A 26,255-nucleotide genomic window follows, 5' to 3' on the forward strand; every position below is an offset into this window, starting at 1 on the left:
ACCCAGCAAGCATGGGAGAGGCTGCCTCTAGCCCTTGGTATGCCTGGGGGACAAAGGCACCCTAAGGATCCCGTCAGGTTGGCAGAGTCACCCAGGGATGCAGGGGAGCTCCTCTGCTTTCTGCCAGTGGGCAGTCCTTGGTCCACTGATTTTATAGGAACTCTCCTCGTTAGAGCCATGTCCTTCTCTCCTGCTGCCACCGAGAGGTCATGGGACAGTTCTTGGATCTGGTTACAAAGCCCCAGCTCACTCTGCAGAGCAAGGACAAATAATTATTTGTGGTCTTTTGGCAGTGGTTGCATTCATTGTGGCATATGTTTGTATTCTTCCACTACTCAGTACAGGCATGGGAATATTTGGGAGCATACTGCCTCCCAGTTCCACCCAGTGCCCCAACAGCCTCACGGGGAGGCACTGACTGGCTGTCCCGGCTCAGAGAGATGGGGGCACAGAGAAACACACAGCGGGACCCCCGAGCAGAGCCCTTGGTGTCCTCTGTGCCAGGAAATGCCACAAGACACTGAGGATGCCCGAGGTCTTCAAATCCTTTTTCAAACAGTATTGCATTGGAATAGCTTGGCTGAAGAGCTTGGGGAAATGCTGCGCAAAAATTGTTCCTTCGTCCTTCTCAGGGCACTTGTAGGTGGGAGACTTGGAGCTGAGGCAGGGCCTTCCCCCACTGCCACGGATACGGTACCTCTCTCTGGATGCGTGTGCTGAGTTAGACCAGTCAAGGTCTTGTCCCCCCACTGGTATTTTCTAAACATCTGCCGCATTTGAGAATCCCTGAAAGGTTAACGTTATTTGACTGAATCCTTGTGGCAGGTGTCAGGGAAAAGCTGTGCATTTGTCTTCCCTTCAGATAACCTGTTCTCTGAGTACAAGTGTACAAGTTACGATTTAAATATATCCAAATGCATGTAATTAATCACAAGTGCAACATACCTCCTTCCTGCTGCGAAACCTTATTAACAGTGTGGGCGGAATCCTAAAATACCATATCTGCCACGTTTCAGCTCAAAGTCTTCAGCTTGGAAAGCCTCGACGCAGCGAGCAGACCTGAGCAGCCAGGCTGCAAGAGTTCAGACCTATGGCCAGGCTTTACTGAACACAGGGGCCCAAAGCAAGCTTTCACCACCTCCTGCTTGGAGAGGTCTCTACCCCTGTTCCATCCAAGCCGTGTTTCAGCTGTAGGCAGAGACTTCCGTGAGGCTCTATTAAGTACAGACAGCAGAAGCTTTGCAGCCCCACTGCAAGAAATATCACAGTTAGGCAGGCAAGGTTTGGTTTTATGCTGCCTGCAGCAGCAGGAGCAACAGAGGCCAAACTGCTGTTTCTCTGCCCAGGACTTTTATCACATCTACACCAGACCTCCCCATTTTGTTTGCAAAATTTTCCATCAATGGAGGATCCATTGCAGTCTTTGGGGATTTTTTCCCAGCAGCCAGATACTCTCCCTTGGACTGTGATCTGTGGGGTGTGGTACTTGATTATATCCTCTAACGGAAAGGCAGCACATTGCAGAACTGGGAACACCATGACTCAAAGATCTCTGAGCTGAGATTAGTGGAGGCTAATGTCAGCTTGGCAGCACACCCAAGGGCTTGGGGCAAGCACACTGCTGGGAGATGGAGCCCCTAAGCTGTAATCATGCCAGGGAAGATGGACAGGATACGAGGAATGGCATAATTGCTCTTTCCAGAGTTGATTCCGTCTCAGCTTAACATGTTAAAACATCAAAAGTACTGAAAAAAACCCCATCTGCTACCAGAGCTAATCAAACACATCAATTATTGCTTCAGAAAGACAGTTGCTGCTAGATTTGATATCCCAAAAAAGCAAAGCTGCTTTAAAGCATCTTTTTATTTTAGTTGAGTGTTTTCATGACAGCACACGACTCCTAATGAGCACTACTACAGCTAGGACACACAGAAAAATATGTCAACTGTGCAAAGATCATCTCTAGACACAGGGGAATTAACTCTGAATCCCAATGGATTTCAGTAGAATGGGGGACTTTGGAACCTGGGTTTGTCACATGAGGGCTAAGAACCGGGTACATCCTACCAAATCTTGTTTTGATACACTGAGAGGATCGTGCACTGACCCTTAATATCTAGGTAAAATACACAAGGTTGCTCTATTCTTATTGTGGGATTTGGTGGTGGTACTTGATTGTGAGGATGAAAGGCACAGGGTGATGAAGAGGCTGTGTATGTCCCTTGTTTCCTCTATTGTCCACAGAATATTTGCTTATGGAGAGCAACATCTGAAAAGGTTTTGAAAGGCAAAGTCACCTTCCAGCTGTCAAAACACTTCAGATGAGGCAGATGGGAAACCAAAAATATTATTTAGGTTTGGGCAGTAAAACTGACATTGAACCCATTTGCCTCATTTTTCAGGCTTTGATGATAGTTAATGACAGCTTACAGAAGTTGTAAGTGATCTAAAAAAGCCATAAAAAGCTGCTTTGTGTCCTTGTTCAGGGGATGAATTTAACAAAACCATTACAAGGCTTTAAAACACTGTTTTGACTTTCTAGAACCAGCTGTGGGATGATCCAGCTGCAGTTGGATCCCCCTTGCATCTAAGAGAACATTTAAGAGGATTAATCCCAATAATTTTAATTCAACAAAATGACCTTATGTAACATTACCAAGGAATTAATGAGAATTCTCTCATGTGGGTCATCACTGGCCCGGTGGATTTTTTTCCCCGAGGGATCTCATTGGTCTCAGGCAGAGCGTGGACAAAGTAGATTGACTATGTAGCACATTGCATGGGATCAGAAGATAAGTCACTCGGAGCAGGAACCCTTTTTCCTTCACTGAATTATTATTTGGGAACGCACAAAGAAGAATGCAGCTGTCAGCCTCCACTGGTGCTATTTGAAACCCTTTTGGCTCCGAGGCTTTTTCCACAGAAAAATGCAATCTCATCTAATGCAAATGCTGCTGCAGGAATCTGTGTAGTCCAGCTGTCTTTTTTTAATCGAAAAAAATCCTGATCTAATTGTTTTTGACTGTGTTTCTTTGCTGTTCTTACTGAGCCGAGCAGGATGCATATTAAAGCTAATTAGGTGCATGTAGGGTATTCAATATTTGATCTTAATATTAAAGGCCCCAGGAGAGGGCACGTTATCAAAGTTACACAACTGCAAATTTTAGTAAAACTGAACTATGCCAGTGGCCTGACATTGCATAAAACCCGAGCCTGTGCCACTCCCTGCTTGGGACGGGACGTGGGGGTCTGGGGCAGCCTCTGCCTCTGTCCCTGCTTGTGCCTTTTGCTTCCCATCTGGGCAGATTTGGCTTTTGGGAGCATAAGAAACTGCTTTGGGGCAGCAAGAACGAGGGTCTATTGTATTGCTTCTGTATCAGCAAGTGTGATGGATTTTTTTTCCCCTGACTGTACCTCTATACCAGCTTCCCCTATCTCTGTGCTTTAGGGGAAGGGTCTGAGGTTTGGTTTTGGTACTGAGCCAGCACTTGAGGTCGGGTCCTCAGCGTGTGTGTATCAGTGTACCTCCACCAGCCAGCATGCAGCCTGACCTTTGTAGGAACCAGTGGCTCCCTATAAACGAGGAGCTCATTTATATTGTCATTAGCACTTGGGAGCAGCATAGGGCGTCCAGGGACTGGGACTCCTCTGGGCAGCAGTGACCAGTGGTCTCTGCAGGAAAAAAACTATCATTAAGGTGTCTCAGGTGGGTAAAACCACTGGTACGGTTGATTCTGTGCACTGTTAGGCTTGGTGTGGGTAAGATTTATTCTCATGGGTAAGCCACGGGATGCTTCATTTTCCTGACTGTGTGGTGTTAAATTTCAAAGGATGACTATGTCCCTATGGAGTTTGGGTGGAGTACTAGCACAGTAGCTGGCTTTGCTCTGCCTGCTCCGCCTTGCCTTCTTTTGAAATATCTCTACTGGTGTCTTTCATTTATCAACAGTAATTAATTACTTTCAGAATGCAGTAGACTGTTTAAGCTCTTAAACTTGTTTTATACACACACTTAAAAACAGAGTATTTCACTCCACTGCTTCCTGTTAGAAAACGTAAATGCTGAAACAGTCCTCACAGAGCAAAGATGGGAAGGGTCGTTGGTGCATCCCAAATGCAGAGTACAAAAACTGAGCCAACCCCCCAGTCCAATGAAGGACACATGGCAGGGAACTGAGCAAGCAGTCCAGGAAATCATCTCTCCTCTCAACTACAGCGTGCTACCGAAGTGGGGATCACCCCTCAAGACAGCCCAAAGCCAAAATTAGAGCATTGTCGTGGTTTAACCCCAGCCAGCAACTAAACACCACGCAGCCGCTCACTCACTTCCCCCCCACCCAGTGGGATGGGGGACAAAATCGGGAAAAGAAGCAAAACCCGTGGGTTGAGATAAGAACGGTTTAATAGAACAGAAAAGAAGAAACTAATAATGATAATGATAACACTAATAAAATGACAACAGCAATAATGAAAGGATTGGAATGTACAAATGATACGCAGTGCAATTGCTCACCACCCGCCGACCGACACCCAGCCAGTCCCCCGAGCGGCGAATCCCTGCCCCCCACTTCCCCGTTTCTGTACTGGATGGGACGTCACATGGTATGGAATACACCGTTGGCCAGTTTGGGTCAGGTGCCCTGGCTGTGTCCTGTGCCAACTTCTTGTGCCCCTCCAGCTTTCTCACTGGCTGGGCATGAGAAGCTGAAAAATCCTTGACATTAGTCTAAACACTACTGAGCAACAACTGAAAACATCAGTGTTATCAACATTCTTCGCTCTGAACTCAAAACATAGCACTGTACCAGCTACTAGGAAGACAGTTAACTCTATCCCAGCTGAAACCAGGACAGTATCCACCCCTTATTCTATACCATTGACGTCATGCACAGTTCCCATACCTTTAGTTACATCCTGATCAATCATCACCTTTCCATCCCTTTAAGACATATGAGCAATGATATATATATATGTATACACACACAGAGATATCATTCCTTTAGTTCATGGGTCATGTTCATAAAATGTTCATTGAGTTCATTTAGTTTCCGACTCTGGGCTCCATCTGTCATACCAGTCTTTCTGGGCAGGAGGGATGGTGCAAAGTCCTCTCAGTCGGTAGAGCAGAATTGGGCTTCAGTGCAGTGTGACAAGCAGGTGACATTTGGCGCAGCAGGAGGATGGTGTGCACCGTTGGATTGTTGCATGCTGGAGTCAGTTCTGGTTCCATCACTACTGCGCTTTGCTCAGTTTTATCACAGTTCTTTTCTTGCTTGATCTAAGTGATTCTTACTATAGTACTATGGATATAGCACATAATTATAGTAAGGATAATATACAGTAGCAGGGTTATATAGCAACTAATATACAGTTTAATTCTGGCTGTTCTCACCTAAAATTAAATCCCCTTGAGGCACACATCGGACTTCCCCATCTTTTCGCATCACCCACCAAGTGCACCCAGGCCCTTGAGCAAAAGCAATCCCACGAATGCGTTTACCTTTGCCTGAGGCAGGAGTAACCCAGACTGTCTTCCCTAACATATTTTTTATGTGCACTACAGGGACTTTATCCCCTTCTACAGTATGTAAAAATTCCGACTGGGCAGGGCCACCCCGATTGGCAGATCCTCTGGTGTTGACTAACCAGGTGGCTTTTGCTAAATGTGTATCCCAATGTTTGAAAGTTCCACCCCCCATTGCTCTCAATGTAGTCTTTAACAGTCCATTGTATCGCTCAATTTTCCCAGAGGCTGGTGCATGATAGGGGATATGATACACCCACTCAATGCCATGCTCTTTGGCCCAGGTGTCTATGAGGTTGTTTCGGAAATGAGTCCCGTTGTCTGACTCAATTCGTTCTGGGGTGCCATGTCGCCACAAGACTTGCTTTTCTAGGCCCAGGATAGTATTCCGGGCGGTGGCATGGGGCACAGAATATGTTTCCAGCCATCCAGTGGTTGCTTCCACCGTCGTGAGCACATAGCGCTTGCCTTGGCGAGTTTGTGGGAGTGTGATATAGTCAATCTGCCAGGCTTCTCCATCTTTATATTTCAGCCATCGCCCTCCATACCACAGGGGCTTTAACCGCTTGGCTTGCTTAATTGCAGCACATGTTTCACATTCATGGATAACCTGTGCAATAGTGTCCATGGTCAAGTCCACCCCTCGGTCACGAGCCCATCTATATGTTGCATCTCTTCCCTGATGGCCTGAAGCATCATGGGCCCACCGAGCCATAAATAGCTCACCCTTATGTTGCCAGTCCAGGTCCACCTGAGCCACTTCAATCTTGGCAGCCTGATCCACCTGTTGGTTGTTTTGATGTTCTTCAGTGGCCCGACTCTTGGGTATGTGAGCATCTACATGACGTACTTTTACAACCAGATTCTCTAGCCGGGATGCAATATCTTGCCACAGTGCGGCAGCCCAGATGGGTTTACCTCTGCGCTGCCAGTTGCTCTGCTTCCATTGCTGTAGCCACCCCCACAGGGCATTTGCCACCATCCATGAGTCAGTATAGAGATAGAGCACTGGCCACTTTTCTCTTTCAGCAATATCTAATGCTAGCTGGATGGCTTTCACCTCTGCAAACTGACTCGATTCACCTTCTCCTTCAGCAGTTTCTGCAGCTTGTCGTGTAGGACTCCATACGGCAGCTTTCCACCTCCGATGCTTTCCCACGATGCGACAGGATCCGTCAGTGAACAGGGCATATTGCCTCTCATTTTCTGGCAGTTTATTATACAGCGGGGCCTCTTCAGCACGTGCCACCTCCTCCTCTGGCGACATTCCAAAATCTTTGCCTTCTGGCCAGTCCGTGATCACTTCCAAAATTCCTGGGCGACTGGGGTTTCCTATGCGAGCCCGTTGTGTGATCAGTGCAATCCACTTACTCCACGTGGCATCAGTCGCGTGATGTGTAGAGGAGACCCTCCCTTTGAACATCCAGCCCAGCACTGGCAGTCGGGGTGCTAAGAGGAGCTGTGTTTCAGTACCAACAACTTCTGAGGCAGCTTGAACTCCTTCATATGCTGCCAATATCTCCTTTTCAGTTGGAGTATAGCGAGCCTCGGATCCTCTGTATCCCTGACTCCAAAACCCCAGGGGTCGGCCTCGGGTCTCCCCAGGTGCTTTCTGCCAGAGGCTCCAGGTAGGGCCATTCTCCCCAGCTGCAGTATAGAGCACATTTTTAACATCTTGTCCTGTCCGGACTGGTCCAAGGGCTACTGCGTGAACAATCTCCCGTTTAATTTGTTCAAAGGCTTGTTGTTGCTCAGGGCCCCATTGAAAATCATTCTTCTTTCGGGTCACTTGATAGAGAGGGCTTACAATCAGACTGTAATTTGGAATATGCATTCTCCAAAACCCCACGACACCTAAGAAGGCCTGTGTTTCCTTTTTATTAGTTGGTGGAGACATAGCTGCTATTTTGTTAATCACGTCCATTGGGATCTGACGACGCCCATCTTGCCATTTTATCCCTAAAAACTGGATCTCCCGTGCAGGTCCCTTGACCTTACTTTCTTTTATGGCAAAACCGGCTTTCAGAAGGATTTGGATTATTTTCTTCCCTTTCTCAAAGACTTCTTCTGCCGTGTTGCCCCATACGATGATGTCATCAATGTATTGCAGGTGTTCCGGAGCTTCACCTTTTTCCAGTGCAGTCTGGATTAGTCCATGGCAAATGGTGGGGCTGTGTTTCCACCCCTGGGGCAATCGATTCCAAGTGTACTGGACACCCCTCCAAGTAAAGGCAAATTGTGGACGACACTCTGCTGCCAGAGGGATTGAGAAAAAAGCATTAGCAATGTCAATTGTAGCATACCACTTGGCTGCCTTTGACTCTAGTTCGTATTGAAGTTCTAGCATATCTGGAACGGCAGCACTCAGTGGTGGCGTAACTTCATTCAGGCCGCGATAGTCAACTGTTAGTCTCCACTCCCCATTAGACTTTCGCACGGGCCATATGGGACTATTAAAAGGTGAGCGAGTTTTGCTGATCACTCCTTGGCTCTCCAGTTGGCGAATCAACTTGTGGATGGGAATCAGAGAGTCTCGGTTGGTGCGATATTGCCGCCGGTGCACCGTCGTGGTAGCAATTGGTACTTGTTGTTCTTCAACCCTCAGCAACCCCACAATCGAAGGGTCTTGAGAGAGACCAGGCAGGGTAGACAGCTGTTCCGTGCCCTCCGTCTCCAAGGCAGCTATACCAAAAGCCCATCGATACCCCTTTGGGTCCTTAAAATACCCTCTCCTGAGATAGTCTATGCCAAGGATGCACGGAGCCTCTGGACCAGTCACAATGGGGTGTTTCTGCCATTCATTCCCAGTTAGGCTTACTTCAGCTTCCAATACAGTTAACTCTTGGGATCCCCCTGTCACACCAGAAATAGAAATGGGTTCTGCCCCTTCATAACTTGATGGCATTAAAGTACACTGTGCGCCGGTGTCTACTAAAGCCTTATACTCCTGTGGGTCTAATGTGCCAGGCCATCGAATCCACACAGTCCAATAGACCCGGTTATCCCTTTCCTCCACCTGGCTGGAGGCAGGGCCCCTCTAATTCTGGTCAGAGTATCCAGTATTCACTTCTCGTAAAATTGGCTCAGAAGTCCCTTCAAGAGGATCAGAAATAAGATCAGCCCTTCTACTCTGTTTGGAAACCGGAGCGGCATTTTTCCTGGTAGAATCCCCTTTTGTGGTGTTTTTTCCTCGCAGCTCACGTACCCGTGCATTTAGGACCGAGGTAGGTTTTCCATCCCATTTCCTCATGTCCTCTCCATGATCACATAAGTAAAACCACAGGGCACCTCGCGGTGTGTACCTTCTATATTCTCTCTCTTGGGCAGGGGAGCGCTCACTCCTAATAGCTGAGACATTGGTCCTTACAGGTGGGCAACAGGACATCTCCTCTTTGAATTGCTGGAAATCCTCGGACAGCTTCTCCACAGCCGAAATGCAGGCTTGTAGGGAGGAGGAGAGATTTTCTTCGTATTGACGGAGTTGGCGAGCCACTTCATCCACTGTCGGTGCCTCTTCGTCTTTCCAGGTCATTATTGCCAGTGAGTTGGCATAGGACGATGGTGCGCTCCGTACAAACTTCCGCCACATGGGTCGTGTGCATTGGACTTCGTCTGGATCTTTGGGTAATTGTGGGTTGTCCGGATCATGATGAATTGTCTCTAGCACAGCTAATTCCCTCAGATATTGGATACCTTTTTCCATGGTTGTCCACTTGCTTGATTGACATATAACATCTTCCTTAAAGGGGTACCTTTCCTTCACACTTGACAGGAGTCGCCTCCAGAGGCTGATGGCTTGTGTCCCTCTTCCAATTGCCTTGTCAATGCCACCTTCCCTGGCAAGCGATCCCAGCTGCTTGGCTTCCCTACCTTCTAATTCCAAGCTATTAGCCCCATTGTCCCAGCATCGGAGGAGCCAGGTGATAATATGCTCACCTATACGGCGGCCAAAATCTTTTCGCATATCCCGCAGCTCACTCAAGGATAGGGACCGGGTTATTACCTCTGGTTCTGCCTCTTCCTCCTGTTCCCGTGATGACCCTGGTTCGCCTTCATCCTTCGCTAAGCGAACTGATTTTTTTGTATATTTCTTTTTCTGTACGGGGGCAACTGATACTGGTGCAGGTTGGTCTGCTGGTTCAGTTGCAGTACCGCTCGCCGGGTCTTGGATAACCGCAGTGTCTGTTGCCAAGGTTTGGGTAGCTGCTGTGCTCGTTGCTGGGGCTGGAGGGACCTCAGTGCCCGTTGCCGAGGTTTGGGTAGCTGCCATGCTCAGTGCCGAGGCTGGAGGGGCTGCAGTGCCTGTCGCTGAGGTTTGGATAGCCACAGTGCTCATCGTTTTGTTGTTAGGTCCAGAGACCTTCTCTTCCCCTTGAGGGTACTGTGTGGTGTCAAACAGGGCTCGATAGGCATGGGCCAGGCCCCAGCACGTTGCAGTAATTTGTATCTCTCTGGAGCTGCCGGGGTGACAGCATACCTTTTCCAAATATTTTACTAGATCTTCTGGATTCTGCACTTGTTCAGGGGTGAATTTCCAAAACACTGGAGGTGCCCACTTTTCTAGGTACTTGCCCATACTACCCCACACACCCTGCCACTCATAATTATCCAGCCTTGGGGCAGATCTCTGGGTGATTTTCTTAAATAGTTGTTTAACCTTAAATGAGAGCTGAACCACATTCAGAAGCATGCTAATTCCTAGCAGTAGGGCTAGGACCATGCTGGTCCCAACATCCCAAGAGTATTCAAATTTTTCAAAATTCTCAAACACCATTGTAACTGGACTGAAGAAGAAAGGAGAGGGGAAGAAAGGTATCCCACCCATAGACTGGTTTTCCAAGGAGGAAAGGTAAATGGTATAATTATTAATAGTTTCCCACAGATGGCTTCCACAGTATAAAGGTGACAATGCTGGGTGCAAGTACCGGATTAATCCCACAGCCGACGACTTTATCATACCATAAACCAGTGTTATACAATACATCAAAGCGAAAACCTTAATCCACCTCCCACGGATGATAAGCAGCAGAAGAGGGACTACATACAGCAAGCGAGGTGATACATAACAGAACTTTAAAAACCAGAGCAACAACTCTAAGAACACATAAATCAACATAATGACCAGCAACTATTAGACCGCTATAATGAATGCTTATAACAAATTTGTTTTAACAAGCTCTGGTCAGGTTTGTCGTTATCTCAACCCTTCGTGCCCCACGTTGGGCGCCAAAAAGGACTGTCGTGGTTTAACCCCAGCCAGCAACTAAACACCACGCAGCCGCTCACTCACTTCCCCCCCACCCAGTGGGATGGGGGACAAAATCGGGAAAAGAAGCAAAACCCGTGGGTTGAGATAAGAACGGTTTAATAGAACAGAAAAGAAGAAACTAATAATGATAATGATAACACTAATAAAATGACAACAGCAATAATGAAAGGATTGGAATGTACAAATGATACGCAGTGCAATTGCTCACCACCCGCCGACCGACACCCAGCCAGTCCCCCGAGCGGCGAATCCCTGCCCCCCACTTCCCCGTTTCTGTACTGGATGGGACGTCACATGGTATGGAATACACCGTTGGCCAGTTTGGGTCAGGTGCCCTGGCTGTGTCCTGTGCCAACTTCTTGTGCCCCTCCAGCTTTCTCACTGGCTGGGCATGAGAAGCTGAAAAATCCTTGACATTAGTCTAAACACTACTGAGCAACAACTGAAAACATCAGTGTTATCAACATTCTTCGCTCTGAACTCAAAACATAGCACTGTACCAGCTACTAGGAAGACAGTTAACTCTATCCCAGCTGAAACCAGGACAAGCATTGATGTAGAACTCAAATAAAAAATAATAATAATTAAGAAAAGACTAAGCTGATTCTAAAAAGCCACAGGACTACAGAGACACAGCACCACATTGGGAGTTTTCGTTAGTGCACTTGTTTCTGGTTTTCATCGGTATTAAACTGGAAATGAAGAGTATTCTGCATATATTTATATATGCATATATATACCTGAAAACAAGCTGAAACCAAAGGTTTCCCCAAGGTTTTGGGGAAGATGCAGTATCTGGCCCCTACATGTATAGGAGCTAATCATCGTTAGCTCAATAGCTGCTCATCTACAGGCAAAAATAAGATGGTAGCAACACCCATTCTGAGTAGACATGAGAGAGTTTCTTATACCACCATTTTCTAGCTTTCTGGCCAGCAGTTGAGGAGCAGAAGCACATGCCTAGCTTTAACTAGACCTCATGAAGGCATCAGACTTACTTACAGGCATTGATATTAGGCACAAATTTAGCTGCCTTAGAAGAGCAAGAATTCTTCTGCCCTGTACAGGTCCATGAAACTTTTGCAATTGATTTGAATAAGCTCGACCATTTCCAGGGCCATAGATTTTGGCAACATTTCAATCGCCTGATGGATTTGCTTATTTTTTAACATGAACCAGCTGGTTAGAATAATGTCTTTGCATGGAAGAAATACTTTGGTGGTAAGAATTCAGTTTTGAGTGACCCAAAGGTATTTCCTCCAGAAAGGAGATTTTCCCTGTCTGGGAGTCTATCACAGGGCTCCATCAGTATTTCTTGGACTGGTGTTAAAAATCCAGTTTGAAAAAATTATGCTTTTTAAAATGAGCTCCATTTGCAGTTTTTAGATGACCCTGACTAAGGAAGCTGTTTTTCTTTTCAAAAAAGCAGGCATGTAGGCAAACAGTCATCTTATCTCCATCTCATAGAATTTCTTGCGGGAATAGGATGTACAACGTGTCATTCAAGCACAGCCAGAGGGGAAGAAGAATGAGAGTTTTGAGAGATTTGCACCCTGTCACGGAGGTCTGAACTGTGCCTTTGCAGTCTTTGAAACACAAGGTCATGGGCATCTGCGTTGATTTAGTTTAACATAATCCAGGAGGTTTTAATCGCATTTCAGGCTATTAAACGAGAAGAGAATCACTGGAATTTAGCTTCATAACTCCCCTGTAAACAAACTTTTTAACCTCATATCAAGATAAAAATAATTTTTAAAAGTAGCTGATTACCTCTAGCAGGAGATTTGCCATCAACATTTGATCAACCCCTTCCTTTCCCTACATATTAAAGTCAGATTTTTGCATTATTATTTTTCCCCATTTGCAAACAAAGCTTACAGAGTTTTCTTCACAATTAGGGGTTTTTTCTTTTGACTCAAGCTGTGCCCAGCCTCACCAGAATAACCTGCTTGATTCTGGTAGGAAACAGAAAAGATGATTTTTGTAAGATGAGGGGAAGAAGGGAGAAAAAAAAAAATCAGAAAAGTTTGCTGAGCAAAAATAGATTTGTATGTGTGTTTGTTCCAAAATTCTTCATGTAAAATCTGCCTTGGATCAGTCTATACCCTAGACATATACATATGAACGGGGCTTTCAACAGCCCGAGCAAAAAATGCGTCAGTGGGCAAATGCTCAGTTGTCCCTTTCACGCCACCTCCCTTCTGCTATGGCCCCAGTATCTCCTTCAGTTGCAAGCAGCACTTCACACCCTGTAGCGTCTCACGCTCTTTGCATTGGCTGGGAGGTTTTCCCTGCCCACGTTGTCCATGTGGACTTCGGGAGCTCCCCACACAGAGCACTTGGGAGACCCGTGCTTCCCTGCCCTGGGAGGAAATGCTGCAGAGGAGCACACAACCATCCAGGCTGAAGCGGAGCTGTGGGTGCTACCTCCGCAGGGTACCACTGCCAGTCAAAACCAGTCCTAAAGCCCTGGGAGGTGAAACCCATCGCTGTGGCACAAGGCTCTGTACGAAAGCTGTGCAATGACCTTTAAGTACCTTAATTTGTCCAGATGAAGGTGAGGAGCGAGGACTGCTCTTACAGGAACTGGACCATTCATTTGCAAGGTACTTGCTTGCAATAAGCTTTGAGGGTAATAACCTCCTGGTGATTTCTTGTCTGGTTTTATTCAAGCAAATCACTGTGATTTTAGGGAGGTGCATTGATATGGGGAAACTTCATTCAGCTGGAAACAGCTTGCTGATTTAAAGTAAATCACCTTAGGTAAAACAGAAACAGTATGGGATTTATTTTCTCTGGTAGGCAATTGGAAGTCTCTACGTATGTCTTTTACAGTGATGCAGACAGTTTGAAGCCACACAAAGTTCCCTGAATTTAGCAGGAAACATTCCAGAGGCGTTGGCTCGAGCTTTTGGAGTGATGACAAAGTGCAGGAGATGAGGCAGGGCTGTGCCAGTGAGGAAAGGAGAACCTGCATGCAAAGCTGTGAAAGGGATGGAGGATACCGAGCGCTGGAAGGAAGAGGGGCAGAAGGGGTGTCCACAACAGGCTCCAATGCTGAGCGCTGCCATCTCTCTCCCTCTGGCACAAGAAGGGCAAGTTTTATAAGATTAAATGTCTTCAGACCAGCTGTGTTTAAGGAACTTCTTACCACATACTTACAGGCTCTGCTGGCGCCATCTCAGAAAGACAAACACTTCTCCTTGAGAGCTCTTGGAGGGTAGGTGAGGTACCAGAAGACAGGGAAAAAATGTAAACATGGTGTCTATCTCTAAATATAGAGGGAGAAAAGAGGAGTAAGAATTATAGACCAGTCAACTTCTAGAAGCTTTCAAGAGAATTGAACTATCAATCAATTTGCAAGCACCTAGGAGATAAAAAGGGAGATGAGTGACATCCAGCATGGATTATACAAAAATGAGGCATGTTAAACTAATCTCATTTGATTTCTCGGCAGAAGTAGGAGAGAAGTAGTTGGTGCCATATCTAGATTTTGGGAAGGGTTTGACACAGTCCCACTTAACTTTCACAAAGTGACCTGGAAAAACAGTCTAGATAAAACTACTTCAGATCTTACACAAAAACGGATGAGTAGCACACCTCACTCCCAAAGAATACAGTTACTGGTGGCTCATGGTCAGAGCAGAGGACTCTCTCAACCAGGACTCTGCGGGGGTCTGGGTTGATTTCCTTCAAAATTTTCATCAATGAAAAATGGATAAAAATACATAATTATACCTGGTAGTGATGTGGAGCTGGGAGAGGTACTTCAGCACATTGGAGGATAAGCTTTACAGCTTAAAATGATCTTGGCAGGTTAGAGAAGTGAGGACTGGGTCTAGTCTGGGGCACTGTGCCTCAAGACAGAGGAGGACCCAGTTGGAGAAGGTGTTGAGAAGAATCATTGCATTCACTAAACCTGGCTTAGGTTGGAAGGGCTGGAAGGAAAGTGCCAGGATAGGTTGTCCAGGAGGTTTTCAGGATAGATGGACAAGTATTCCTCCCAGGAGTGACCGAGGCAAACTGGCTCCTTGCTTGGATCAGCCCAGGCTGAGATTGAGCCCTGCTGTGCTAGAGCTGTCGTGTGCTTTGTTCAAAGCTGCCGTTTCACAACCGCTGGGGCAGTGCGTGTCAGCAGGGACATACGGCAAAATTATCTTTGGCTTTGCCTTTTTAATACATTCGTTTTGTAGTGAAAGGCTGAAGGCATGTAAGTGCTTTGTTGAACGGAAGCCAAAGCAAGCTGCCACGCAGAATGCACCCCCTGTTCCCAAGTATTTCATTTATTTTGTAATTAAGCAATAATCGCTGAAGCACTGGGCACTTCTTCGGGATTAATGACTTGCTGGGGGATGGCAGAAGATCTGATTTGCGGTGGAACCATTTTCCCCAGCAAATACCTGCCTGTTAATGCCAATCTAAAATGAGTATGACAACATAACATGCAAACGTATGGGTTTTGCTGTTAGCAGCTGAGGGATAGGGAACAGGCATTAATAGGTACATTAGACAATCTGGTTGCTTCAGTTGTCTCTCACCATTCCATTCAGAGCACGGTGTTTCATTAGTCACTTGGTGAATGAAATGGCTTTTTAATTGCTCAGAATTGTTTTTAAAAATTACAGCATTGTCTCCCCCCTCCACAGCCCCAGAGGATCCTCTTAAATCCCTTTTCTTCCTTTGCCTTGGAGAGAACTGTGTCTGGTGTGGCAAAGAGGAACCTGCCTGCAGCAGTTTCCTTTGTATTTCAGACACAGGAAAAAATACAAGCCATTTAGAAAACAGAGGAGTCACATTTTTACTGCTGAAAACCCTCTGTTCCCATTAATTTGCAGGTTGCTTAAGAAGTAGCCCACCCTGCCTGAACCTTTAAAGATTTCCCAGTCTTGAAGTGCTGCTCACTTCTATTAGTTCCTACACAGTGTGCATTTTTAATGGTCACAGCTCACTACAGTATCCAAACCCCACTGCTTCTTGTGTCCTGCGGTACACAAGCTGGCTCAAGCCATCCCCCGTAACAATATACCTCCCAAGAGGGCTGTTGGAGCTTTAGGTGTCCTCTAGGCAGTAAAGCACAATAGCAGGCAAGAAGAAAGGTGTATCCCAAACAGGTGAGCGGCAGCACGAACATTTCCAAAGGACTATGGAAAAAGCTGCCACGGGAGTTCAGCCATCAGATTGCCAAGGCAAGCAAGAGGAGAAATATTTGCTAAAAGCATATAGGACAATAAACCAGTTCACGGTGTCCTAGCAGGCTTTGGAACGGCACTAGTCAGTGGGGATTTGCTCGCTCAAATATTAGGTAATGTGCTAACTGCGTGATTGATTAATCCATAGGTACTTCCTACCGCAAAACTTCAATACTGGCATCTGCAGTGCTGCTTTCAGTTGCCGTGGCTGCCCTCCCGGAGAGATTTCACAGAAGAACAATTGGGGTGTTTTTTCTCCACGGTCTTTTCTGCCCCCTTTAAAAGTAATGCTTTTATGTCTGTGCTTTGAACAGTGTCAGTCTGTTGCCCAGTCAGCAGTATGTTCACTGAGGGATCCCAGAGCCACTCTCCATTGCTTAATTCTGCCCCTTCAGCACAAGGAGCTCTGCTACTTGATAGGGAGCTTACTGGCTTAGAATAGTTAGAAAAACTGAGTATTTAGAAGTGAAAATGTCAGGCCACAACTTCATGGTGCAAGGCCAGAGACGGTTTAAACTCTGAAGAAGACCAAAGCTCACCTCTTTCCCTACACAGCTGTTCAGCCCTCTGTTTGCCATATCAAGTCCCTAGCTGATGCCTGTCAGTGAAAGGCAGAAACAAAGCCAGCCCGTGGTGAGGGCACCGCTCTGATCTCCACCAGCATGGTCAACAGCTGGACCAAACAAATTTCAGCTGCATCCTCTTTGCAGTCCTTATGCTGCTTCTCGTGCCTGTCCTCTTCTTGCCCCTTTCTTATCCCCCTCTTATGTTTCCTTCTCCTAGTTGCCCCCAGACCAACATTTAGTCCTCCCTGCCCCAAAATCCAACCCCGGGAAAACCAACCAGAACGAATGAATTATTTCTGGTGACGCTTTTGCTAACCACCTGCCTGCCTCCCTCCCACAGGACCCCTGCTCTGCCGAGCTTCTTGCTGTCATGCTCATAGCTGGGAGGAACTGGTGCTGTACAGTCTCTCTTGAATTTAAACAGGATTGATGGAGATCCTTGTGCTTTGTGCTAGCCATAACTCTTAAGGTTTGACTGCAACTTTTGACAAAGAACACATTTCCCAGAAGTTTAGCAACTTGTCTGAGTAACAGTAAATGATCCATGAGATCCAGTGCCAACACACATGGCTCTGCTGGCCCTCCTCCTTCCCCATTACTCAAATGTTGCTACTCCAACCCTTGGCGCAAGCACTGGATTCACACAAAAGAAAAGCTACGGAGTATGAGGTCTGCTATTGCCCATAACTCTTCATCAAAATCAAAACTAGCTACAGCAAAAATTTTGACAAATTGGGAAGTCTGGATTAACTAAGTCAGAAAGGTTTTCATCCACCCTTGCTCTTCTCAGCCTAGGCGAGACAAACCAGCAACCCCTCGTGCTGTTTCCAGCACGCCAGCCCCATTCCCCCTTCCTGGAGCTGGGGTACCCGAGGAGGGGGCTCTGCCCAGTTCCTCGGATCAGTAGCTTAAAAATTTCCTGGAAACCAATTAATTCGAACTACTTCCTTGGGCTGTCTTTGCTTGTAGTCCTATTTTTCCAGGACTTGGAGGGTGTTGGAGCAGCTCCTCCCAGGAGCTCAGTTCTTCAGTGATGAGTGAGCGAACGTTGGTGGTGGGAAGGGCAGAGAGTTGGCTGCTTGCGTTAGAAAACCTTTCCCTGAGCTTCACATCATGGGAAGTAGATCTGTGTCTTTGTCAGCATGTTTCTATCAGCCTTGTTCTTCATGTAGTCATCTGTTAATAATACGGGGCAGGCACCCAGCCCCGTTCTCCATTGCCATCGCAGCAATATATCTATTGCAAGCTCACTGTGATCCCCGCTAGCACTCCCTCTCCCCGGGGGCAAGCCAGCACTGGTTGGGACCTTGGTTTGTGCGTATCTGATTTAGGAAAAAAGGAAACAAAAATCCTGTTATAGACAGGATGCTAGGTTTTATCAGTGACCAGGTCTGTTACTGAAGGACTCTGTTGTCCAGTGAGATCTGAGGATGAGCAAGCAAGGACTTCATTTCAGCTAAGCGGATCATCCTCTCTGCCAATATTTAAGAGACAGGATCATAACTTATGTCTTCACTGGGAAGAATTATTGTCAAACACAATTAGCTCTGCAAATCCCAGCTGTTTTCTAGACACACCCAGACTTAGTTCTTGAGTTACTTAGAGATGAAGAAATTATAGGGGTCAGTCTTCTGACCTGAGCAAGGGACTGCAGGAACTCGCTCCATCAAATAGTTCCTTTTGCAGAGTTTAATAGAGACTAATGCACAGACCATCCAGCACACAGAGCTGATAGGACTGTGGATCTCATTCCCATGTTTCTTCGGGAAGGGATAACATAACATGCCTTGAGGCGGCAAAAATTCCAACATTGTTTTTAAAGGAGAGGGAAGGAGGGAGGATGTGTGAAGGGTTGTAAATACTTTAAAGTGCTACACAACTAAGTCAATTCCCCTATCCATGCCTGCGTCCCCATGCATACAGGGGTATTCTGACTCTGGTTGCTTTTGTAAGGCACCCCAGGAGTTACTATGAAAAGGACGAGACAAGAACTAGGGTTTTCTATCACTTGTTTCAGTGGTTAAGATCTGATCTGATGGTCATTGTAAGCACTGAACATATTTCCATAGACCTTGACAGGAAAGGTAATGTAGGACCTGGAAACCTCCCCTCTGTGACCGGTAAGCATGCAAACACAAAGCTCTCCAGGCTCGGGTGTTTGCGGTTCAGTTGGGAGGGAGGTACCATATGCGCCGACCCTGCACAAAACCTCCTTGAGAGAGAGCAAAAGGGATGCTAATTCCAGGCACTGGGCTCAGACACACTACTGGTGAACAACCAGAACGGTTTAAAAAGAAATGCTGACTAAATTAAATGAATCAAGCTAGCAGATGTGCTCTTCAAAAGAGCACAGCTCTCTTTGAAATGTCTCCCCCATTGAAATTACATTCTCAAGAGGTTTTTGTCCTTTGCATTTTCTTCAGGATCATCCATGAGGATGGCTTCTCTGGAGAAGACGTGAAGCAGTACAAGCCAGTGGTCTACAGCAATACTATACAGTCACTGGCAGCTATTGTACGTGCCATGGATACCTTGGGCATCGAATATGGTGATAAGGAACGACGGGTAAGTTAAAATCACCACTGCTTGGGTACAGAGAGCTGAGCACCTGGAGGCTCCAGAGCACAAACAGGAGACATTTGCACAATCTGAATACCTTGGAGAGAAAAGGAGGGAGGGGGGAAGATTTACATCACCATTGTATGCCTATAGCACATGCAGTTTGTGCAACAGAGTCATAGGCACAATTGCATATGACATGCCATTTGTACACCTATGCTAGGAAGTGTAGCCCTGGGGACCTCTGTGTCACAACAGCCACAATCTCTCATGCCCTGGCACTAGCCAGGCCAGTACAAAAAAAGTTCTGTTATCTAGGGACAGCCTAGACAGAGGTACTGACAGACTTGGGGAAACAGTGAGAACGTGTGTCCTGTCTACTGTGCACGTGCTGGATACACAGGCTGCAATGAGAAATGTCTTGGGGAGAAGTCTTGCTGCTGTTGAAATCCCTTCCACCAGCCTGCTAATATAGGAAAGCTTTTAGGATTAACTTGACTTTTGCGGGGGCTTGACTGGCTTTTACTCACACATCCCCCATTCAAGTGCGCCCAAACAGCAATTTCGCTTGCCACAAGAGGATGTATTACTTCAGTGAGGTTTGTATGGACAGGGTCTTAGGCAGCAGCATTAGCACGTGTCTTATCAGAATGACTATGTGATGTCTGGCAGCCTTCTCATGCCACACACCGAGGCCAGCCTGTCCTTTTACAGTTGCTACTCTGTTGGTACTTTAACCAGCTCCCTATTTTTAAACAGTGGCTCCTCTGTGGGGTGCCCCTGCCAGCCTGTGCCTTTCCTTTTTGCATTTCTGGCTCAGACCAAGCCCACACAGAGCAAGTCAGAGCCCTAGAGAAGTAAAGACCACCCTTTTTGCATGGTCCCATCCCAGAGAAGGTAAAACTACTTGGTTTCACTGGAAATAAAATAATTTCAGATTAAAGACCTGGTAAGGGCAAAGTCCTATATGCCACTGAGTTTATCATGACTATTTTTAGGTACCTATCAAATGGCAGATGTACAACATACCCCAAACTCCTTATTATCACCCTGAGGGGTGATAATAAAAGCATTCACTAGAAAGGATGCCAAAATCCTGCTGTGGTGTTACTGTATGAAGAGGTACCTTATTTCTCCCAGCCACAAAGGGGTATTTTGATTTCTTTGCATCTAGGGATTTTTCCCACAGGAACTCTATATCCTGGAGACATTTCCATCCTAAACGTAGAGATGATACCATAATGGAGTTCTTGTGAGCTTGCCGAGAACTAATGCTGATGGCTTTCGAACTGAATACATTAATCTGTTGATTACTTGGTGATTCAGCTCTCAGCCAGGCAACGTATCTTGTCTCAGCTAAAAACCTATGCCCAGGAAAACAGAAACAAATCTTTCTCCTTGTCTGATAAATAGTCTGTGGCAGACAGCTTTAACATGTAAATTTATTTTTTTTAATGCTTGAAGTCCTAATTCGAGGAGGGAAACTCAGCACTGCTTTAGTGCCAGGCCTGGCAAAGTACGGGGTGTGGAGGGGGAGAGCTGTTACCAGAACTGCCAGGAATGAGAGATGGGAGTACTGGGCTGCACAAAACATCACGTCCGTTCATATTGCTATGGAAAAGATTCCAAATGTTCCTAGGATCATATGATAACTCAGGCTGGAAAGGAACTCAGGTGGTGTCTAGCCCAATCTCATGCTCAGGCAAGGTTGGCTCTGAGGTTGCTCAGGGCTTTATCCAGTCGGGTCCCAAATCCTCCAAGGATGGAGGCTGCACAGCCTCTGTGGGCAACCTGGTCCACTGCTGTACTGTCCTCATGATGAAAAGGTTTCTCCTTATGTCTAGTGTGAACCACTCTTGTTTCAAGTTATGCTTTATGGCAGTAAGGATCCTGAGTTATGCCTTGCAAAGTAAAAAGCAAGTTAGATTAAGTTCTCCCCAACCTAGTTTCCCCTAAGGTATGTAGTCCTGGAGGAATTACTCCTGTCTTATAATGGTGTCATGCTGACTGTGTACAGACAAGACTGCAACAAGCCAGTATGAACCAAACAACAGTGTGGGAGGTCTGATTCAGAGTGTCTTCTCCCTTCGTAGATGGGAGTAATATTCCTTCATCCAGCAGAAGACGAAGGGGAAAGAAACCTAGTCTCTGAGGCCATGGTCCTCCACTTGCTCTTTTCTCTTAGTCAACCTCCACAGAAAGTTGCTGGTATTAGTATGAAATAGTATTTATTTTAATCTTACAAAGAAGCGTGTGGCTTCTGCTACCCCTCTTTTGTTATTAATGCACAGCTGCTATAAAGAGAGGCCATTAAACAGGCGATTTGTTGAGTATTATGCTACATGGTTCATCCCTTTTCAAGGAAAGCTTTTCTATTTTAAAAGTCATTCCTCAGCCAAGGGTTTCCAATGCAAATCTTTTAGTGGGGGATTTTCCCCTACTCATCACTTAAGCCCTCAAGAGAAGAGAGGTCGGGAAGGGGAGATTGGACTGCGGCGGCTCGAGCCTGATTCAGCAGCAGGGAAGGACGGGGCACGGACCCAGGACAGGACAGGTTTTCCCCAGGGCCTGCTTGGCTATTACAGCTTCCCCCACCCCCACTTCATGGGAGACGCATCTGCCTCTGTACCCCATCCAAATGGCACCCTGACAATGTTCAGAGCAAAAAAAAACCCCTCCCCTACTTAATAAATGCAAATGAGATGATTTGTGCTTTTGTTACTGAGGTAAAATAACCAAAGCCTCTCACACTGTTCTCAGTTTTCTTCTGCCCATAATTATACCTCCAGTATTTAGTCTAATAGAAGCAAAAGGCTGGGGGAAGAGTCCAGACTAAACCCCTTAGCTTTTGTCAGTCAAAGCAAGATTAATGCAGGAAATGTGAGCTGAAAAGACAAAATAAATCACAAAAAGCAGATGCTCCAGGTCTCGCTGACCCTCTCTGCTGATAAGGACCCGTCCCCAGGTTAAGAACAAAACAGTCTGCTTGTAAGATTTCAGTTTTATACGTGCTCCTTGTTCAGGTGAGCGGGTTTTCTTGTAGCTGTGCCTGGCTTACAAAAGGTTCATGGTCTGCGGGCAGCACGTAGGTCCCTGTCTCATAGTCTTCAGAGCAGGGAGGCAGGAGCACGTCCTGCTAGCTCATGGCACGTTATCACCACGCACAGCCTGGAAGGTCAGTCTGAAACTCCAGAAAAGCTGTGCAAGTGCAAAGTCACAAATCCTTTACATGTTGCAAGAGGACAGGTGAAAAAGGAGCAGTCAGTGAGGAGAGAGGAGCCGGCTGTGGGAGAGGAGCAGCGTCTGTGGCTGTTCCTCATCTCCAGGGCCATCGCTGCCCTAGGTCTGGATCCCTGACTAGCCAAGACAAAGGGGTTGCATGAAGAAAGAGGGGCAGAGGCTTGCTCTCACCTGGCTACTCAAGACCCTCCAGCTGGCCAGTAGGGCACTACTCAGCCCTTACCTTTATAATCAGATTAACAGGCAGGAAGGAGTCAGGCCGTAACACGTAGACTCTGGATTAAATGGTTCTCTAAAGTGCAAATGTATTAATAAAGCAAGCTCCTCACTGATTCCCTTTCGGTGTAGCCTGGCGGAGCAAATGTGAAATGGAGATTTAAAGCCAGGAATCTAGAAGTCAGTACAAGCGTTTGGATCTGATCAAGCAGGAAGGGCAGGGAAGTGATGGATTTTCATCTCTCCATTTGAAGAGCCAGTTCTGAAGTCCGGCTTCAGAAATTCCAACCAGAAGAAGCGTAAAGTCTCTTCCTCGGTGGGTCAATGCTGACCTCAGAAGCCGCTTGGAAATGCAGCACCTACAATCCCATTTGGGCAAAATGCCAGAGCTGCAGGCAGGCTGGGGGCGTCTGGGGGTGTCCACAGCTCGGAGTGGTCCCGGGCAGCAATGAGCCTGCCTAGGCAAGCACACCGCCCTGTGCAGGCTGGTATGGAAACAGCTGTACAGGGTGTTCATATTAGCATAAAACAGACAGAAACAGGCTGAAATTGTTCGGAAATTACTCAACAGAAAATCCCAATATCAGTTGCGTGGCTCAGATAACAGTGTCTGAGGTGGCAGGGTCACAGTCCAGCACTTGGGGTCCGGAGGTGGCAGGCGGTGACCTTTAAATTAGGCTTTTTTCCCAGTGGGAGTCTGGAAATGTCTCTGCTTCAACTATGAAAGGGAAAACTAAAAAGCTGCTAAAGTGTTAAAAAATTTCAACAGGGAATTTTTTTCTTTCAGGCTTTGTAGCAAAATATGTCTGTCCTGACCTTATGCTGTATACAGTGTGTAACTCCTGAACTACAAGCTAAGCAAAGATGTACCTGGAACATTTTAAAATACTGGCTAGTAATATTAAAAAAAATCTGTTTAGTGTAGTTGAACAGCCCACGCGAGGCGGCTGGCAAAGGGGGCCACGTGCATTGGAGCTGCGTCTCAACCTGCGTCTGAAGAGCGGGGTGCATGCGGAAACCCGGTGCCTCCCGCCCCGTCCCCTCTGCACGTGCCGAAGGCAGTGGCAGGACCAAAGGCAGTGGCAGGACCAGGGACACAGCCGCCGTCCCATGCTGCCTTCCAGTCGCTGGAAAGGAGCAGTGTGTGGGAGGAGGTCTCTTTCCTAAGACCTGCTCCTGTGTAACTGGCTTTTTCTACTTGTCAGCTCAAGTTATTTGTGGATTTTACTTCATTTCAGGCAGCTATCTGTTTAGACCAGCTGGCTCCTACTGCGTGTCCCTAACCCAAGCTCTCTGAGAAATGCAAAAAAGCTGCTAATAACTTTGGGCAGGGCAGGCGAGGTTAATCAGGCACCGCTGTGCTGGTAGGAAGCCTCCATTTGCTGCCTGGTAGCTAATGGGGTGATCTGGGGGACAGACGCGGGATTCCTGGGTTTCTGCCACTTCAGTGAGGATACAGCCAACCCTTACTGGTCTGTTGTAAGAGATGGAACTTCACCACAGTGAAGTGTAACTTAGGGCTGCTTTGTAGAGGAGCAGGATGGAGTGGGAGAAAAGGGAAAATGGAATAAGGGGGGCATTAGCCACCCCATTTTTGCCTGGTGTCAGCATTTGTCTGGATGTCCAGCTGCAGCTGAAGTCTGCTTGCATGCTGCATGCAATAGCCACAGCATGCATATAATCGTTCCTGCTGTACTGGGTCTGCTGGGTTCATCACTGTAACAGTGCCGGACAAACACTTCAGCCTGTCCTTCGCTAAGGTGTAAAGATCTGTCACTCTTTTCCATTAAAACCAAAGCTATGTTTCTCACACACCTCCCTTTTCATCCCTCCACGAGGTGCATTTCAGTTACCATCATTCATGTTTTTGAGCGGTGGAGACAAATAAAAGGCAGGGCATTTCTTGAGAGGTAGGAAACATAAAACAGAAAGGAAAGCACTTGTTATTTTCTCAGCCTGCCTTGTTGCCGGGGAGATGGTTGGCTCATTCAAGAAAGGCTTGTTGTTGCTGGTTGAGATGGCCAATGTATGGGGAATCATTGCTGGAAAATGAGGGTGCAGGGGAAAGAGGGAGACAGCAAAGAACAAGGGAAAGCCCAGAGTAAGCTCTGCCTGCATGGTCATGGTGCATGACCCACGAGCCCTGCTGTGCCAATTCTGGAGTGTCTCTAACCAAAAGCTGTGCCTTCCTCATCCCGCTAATGTATTTTCCTCCTTTAGAAATCTCTTGAGTCCCTGAAAACACAAAATCTTCCTCTAATAAATGATCATAGTAAAGTAACAGCAGAGTGTGAAGACAGTTTGTGATAGCCCTTTGTGCCAACTAAAAGAGCCTGAAACAGTCTACTTCCATGCCTTTGCTCTACCTCTTAGGGAGAGTCAAACTCACTCATTGTCAGGGGAGATCCCAGCCAAGTCAGCTGAGACCCGTGGCCGGACCCAGGAGACCTTGCTTTGCTGCAGCAGCAGCAGCACAACTTGGCTTTGTGCTCCTGCAAAGCTGAAGTCGTGGTCATTGTCAATAACATACAATGATCTTCATATAGCAAAAAACATCACCCAGAACTGGTGTCTGGTTTGCTGTAGTCATGCTACTAATAAAGATAGCGTGTAGAAGGGAGACAAAATAAGCTTGTGTCATGGCTATAAACACATCATGGCTTGCTCTTGCAGACAGAATTTGGCCAAAAAGAGCCATCCAATTAAATAAGCAGGTTGTAGGGTTGGAGGTTGCCAAGTCTTCATGTAGAATTTTACTTAGGCTAAGTTCATCAATCTGTCCTCCTTTCCAACCTGGGTAATTACAATAGAAAACTGGCAATTCATTTAGGGCTAAAATGTGACCTTAGCTCTGGCACCACACAGATTACAGCTATTTATAGGGCAGCAGTAGTGATGATGAACAACAGTCAGAATCCCAGTCTTCTGCAAATGTGTCACTGTGCTTGTGAGCAGGAAGAAATCCTGAGTTTGGGAGGGAGGGAGATGATACTGGCTCTGAGGAAAAGGGGAGGGATGGGGACACAAATAGAAGTAGCCTAGAAAATGTAATACCAGTGGAAACAGCTGGGTGCTCTAGGCAAGCGACTGAATTGCACGGACACTACTGCACCCAGAGACAGTATCAGCTAACCTTTCTTCCAGCAGAAGACTATCAATCACTGACAGAGCTCTAAAAACCCAGACTTCCCCAGGGTGGTCCAACATACCCAGTTTTAGTTAAAATTCCTAAAGAATGAAAAAAGGCCATGTAAAATGGAGCCGAAAGGAGGCAGGGGAGAGTGGGCGGCAGTCGCGTAGCAAGTTGGAAACACGTGTCGTGGAAGGCTGATCTCTGGAAGGCAACACCTTGCTGAGCAGTTGATGTGCCAGCGTGATGTTTTTCACATTGGTCCTGCTTCAGGATGATATCTATGGTGTTGGCATGGCAACGCTTTAATCCTCACTCAAAAGTAAACACTGGGTCTGCTTTTCGGGTTCTCCTGGACGCCGTGGGCTGGTGGTGAATGGGCAGCAGTCAGGGGATGGGGTGGAATAGAAGCTCACCCGGTCTTCCAGTCCCTCTGCACAGTCAGAAACCTGTTCCTAAGAAACACATTTCTAGGGAAAAAAATATTTTGATGCACTTCAGCATCCTTTCTAAGTGAGCCAGATGAGAATAAGTGATACAGTCACACCTTAAAATGCCACTC

The 26,255-nt window shown here is 46.7% G+C and overlaps 1 protein-coding gene across 2 annotated transcripts in view; it reads left to right on the forward strand.

Moving 5' to 3' along the window:
- GNAO1 (G protein subunit alpha o1) overlaps window positions 1–26,255 on the forward strand; it is a 154,819-nt gene that overhangs the window by 38,960 nt on the left and 89,604 nt on the right. For both annotated transcript variants that reach the window (XM_052796096.1, XM_052796097.1), the window contains exon 3: window positions 18,972–19,113. In XM_052796096.1, the coding sequence (XP_052652056.1) occupies window positions 18,972–19,113 (142 nt within the window). The remainder of the gene's footprint in view (window positions 1–18,971; window positions 19,114–26,255) is intronic.

Source organism: Harpia harpyja, chromosome 9 (genome assembly GCF_026419915.1).
Source record: "Harpia harpyja isolate bHarHar1 chromosome 9, bHarHar1 primary haplotype, whole genome shotgun sequence".
In the NCBI taxonomy this organism is placed as follows: domain Eukaryota; kingdom Metazoa; phylum Chordata; class Aves; order Accipitriformes; family Accipitridae; genus Harpia; species Harpia harpyja.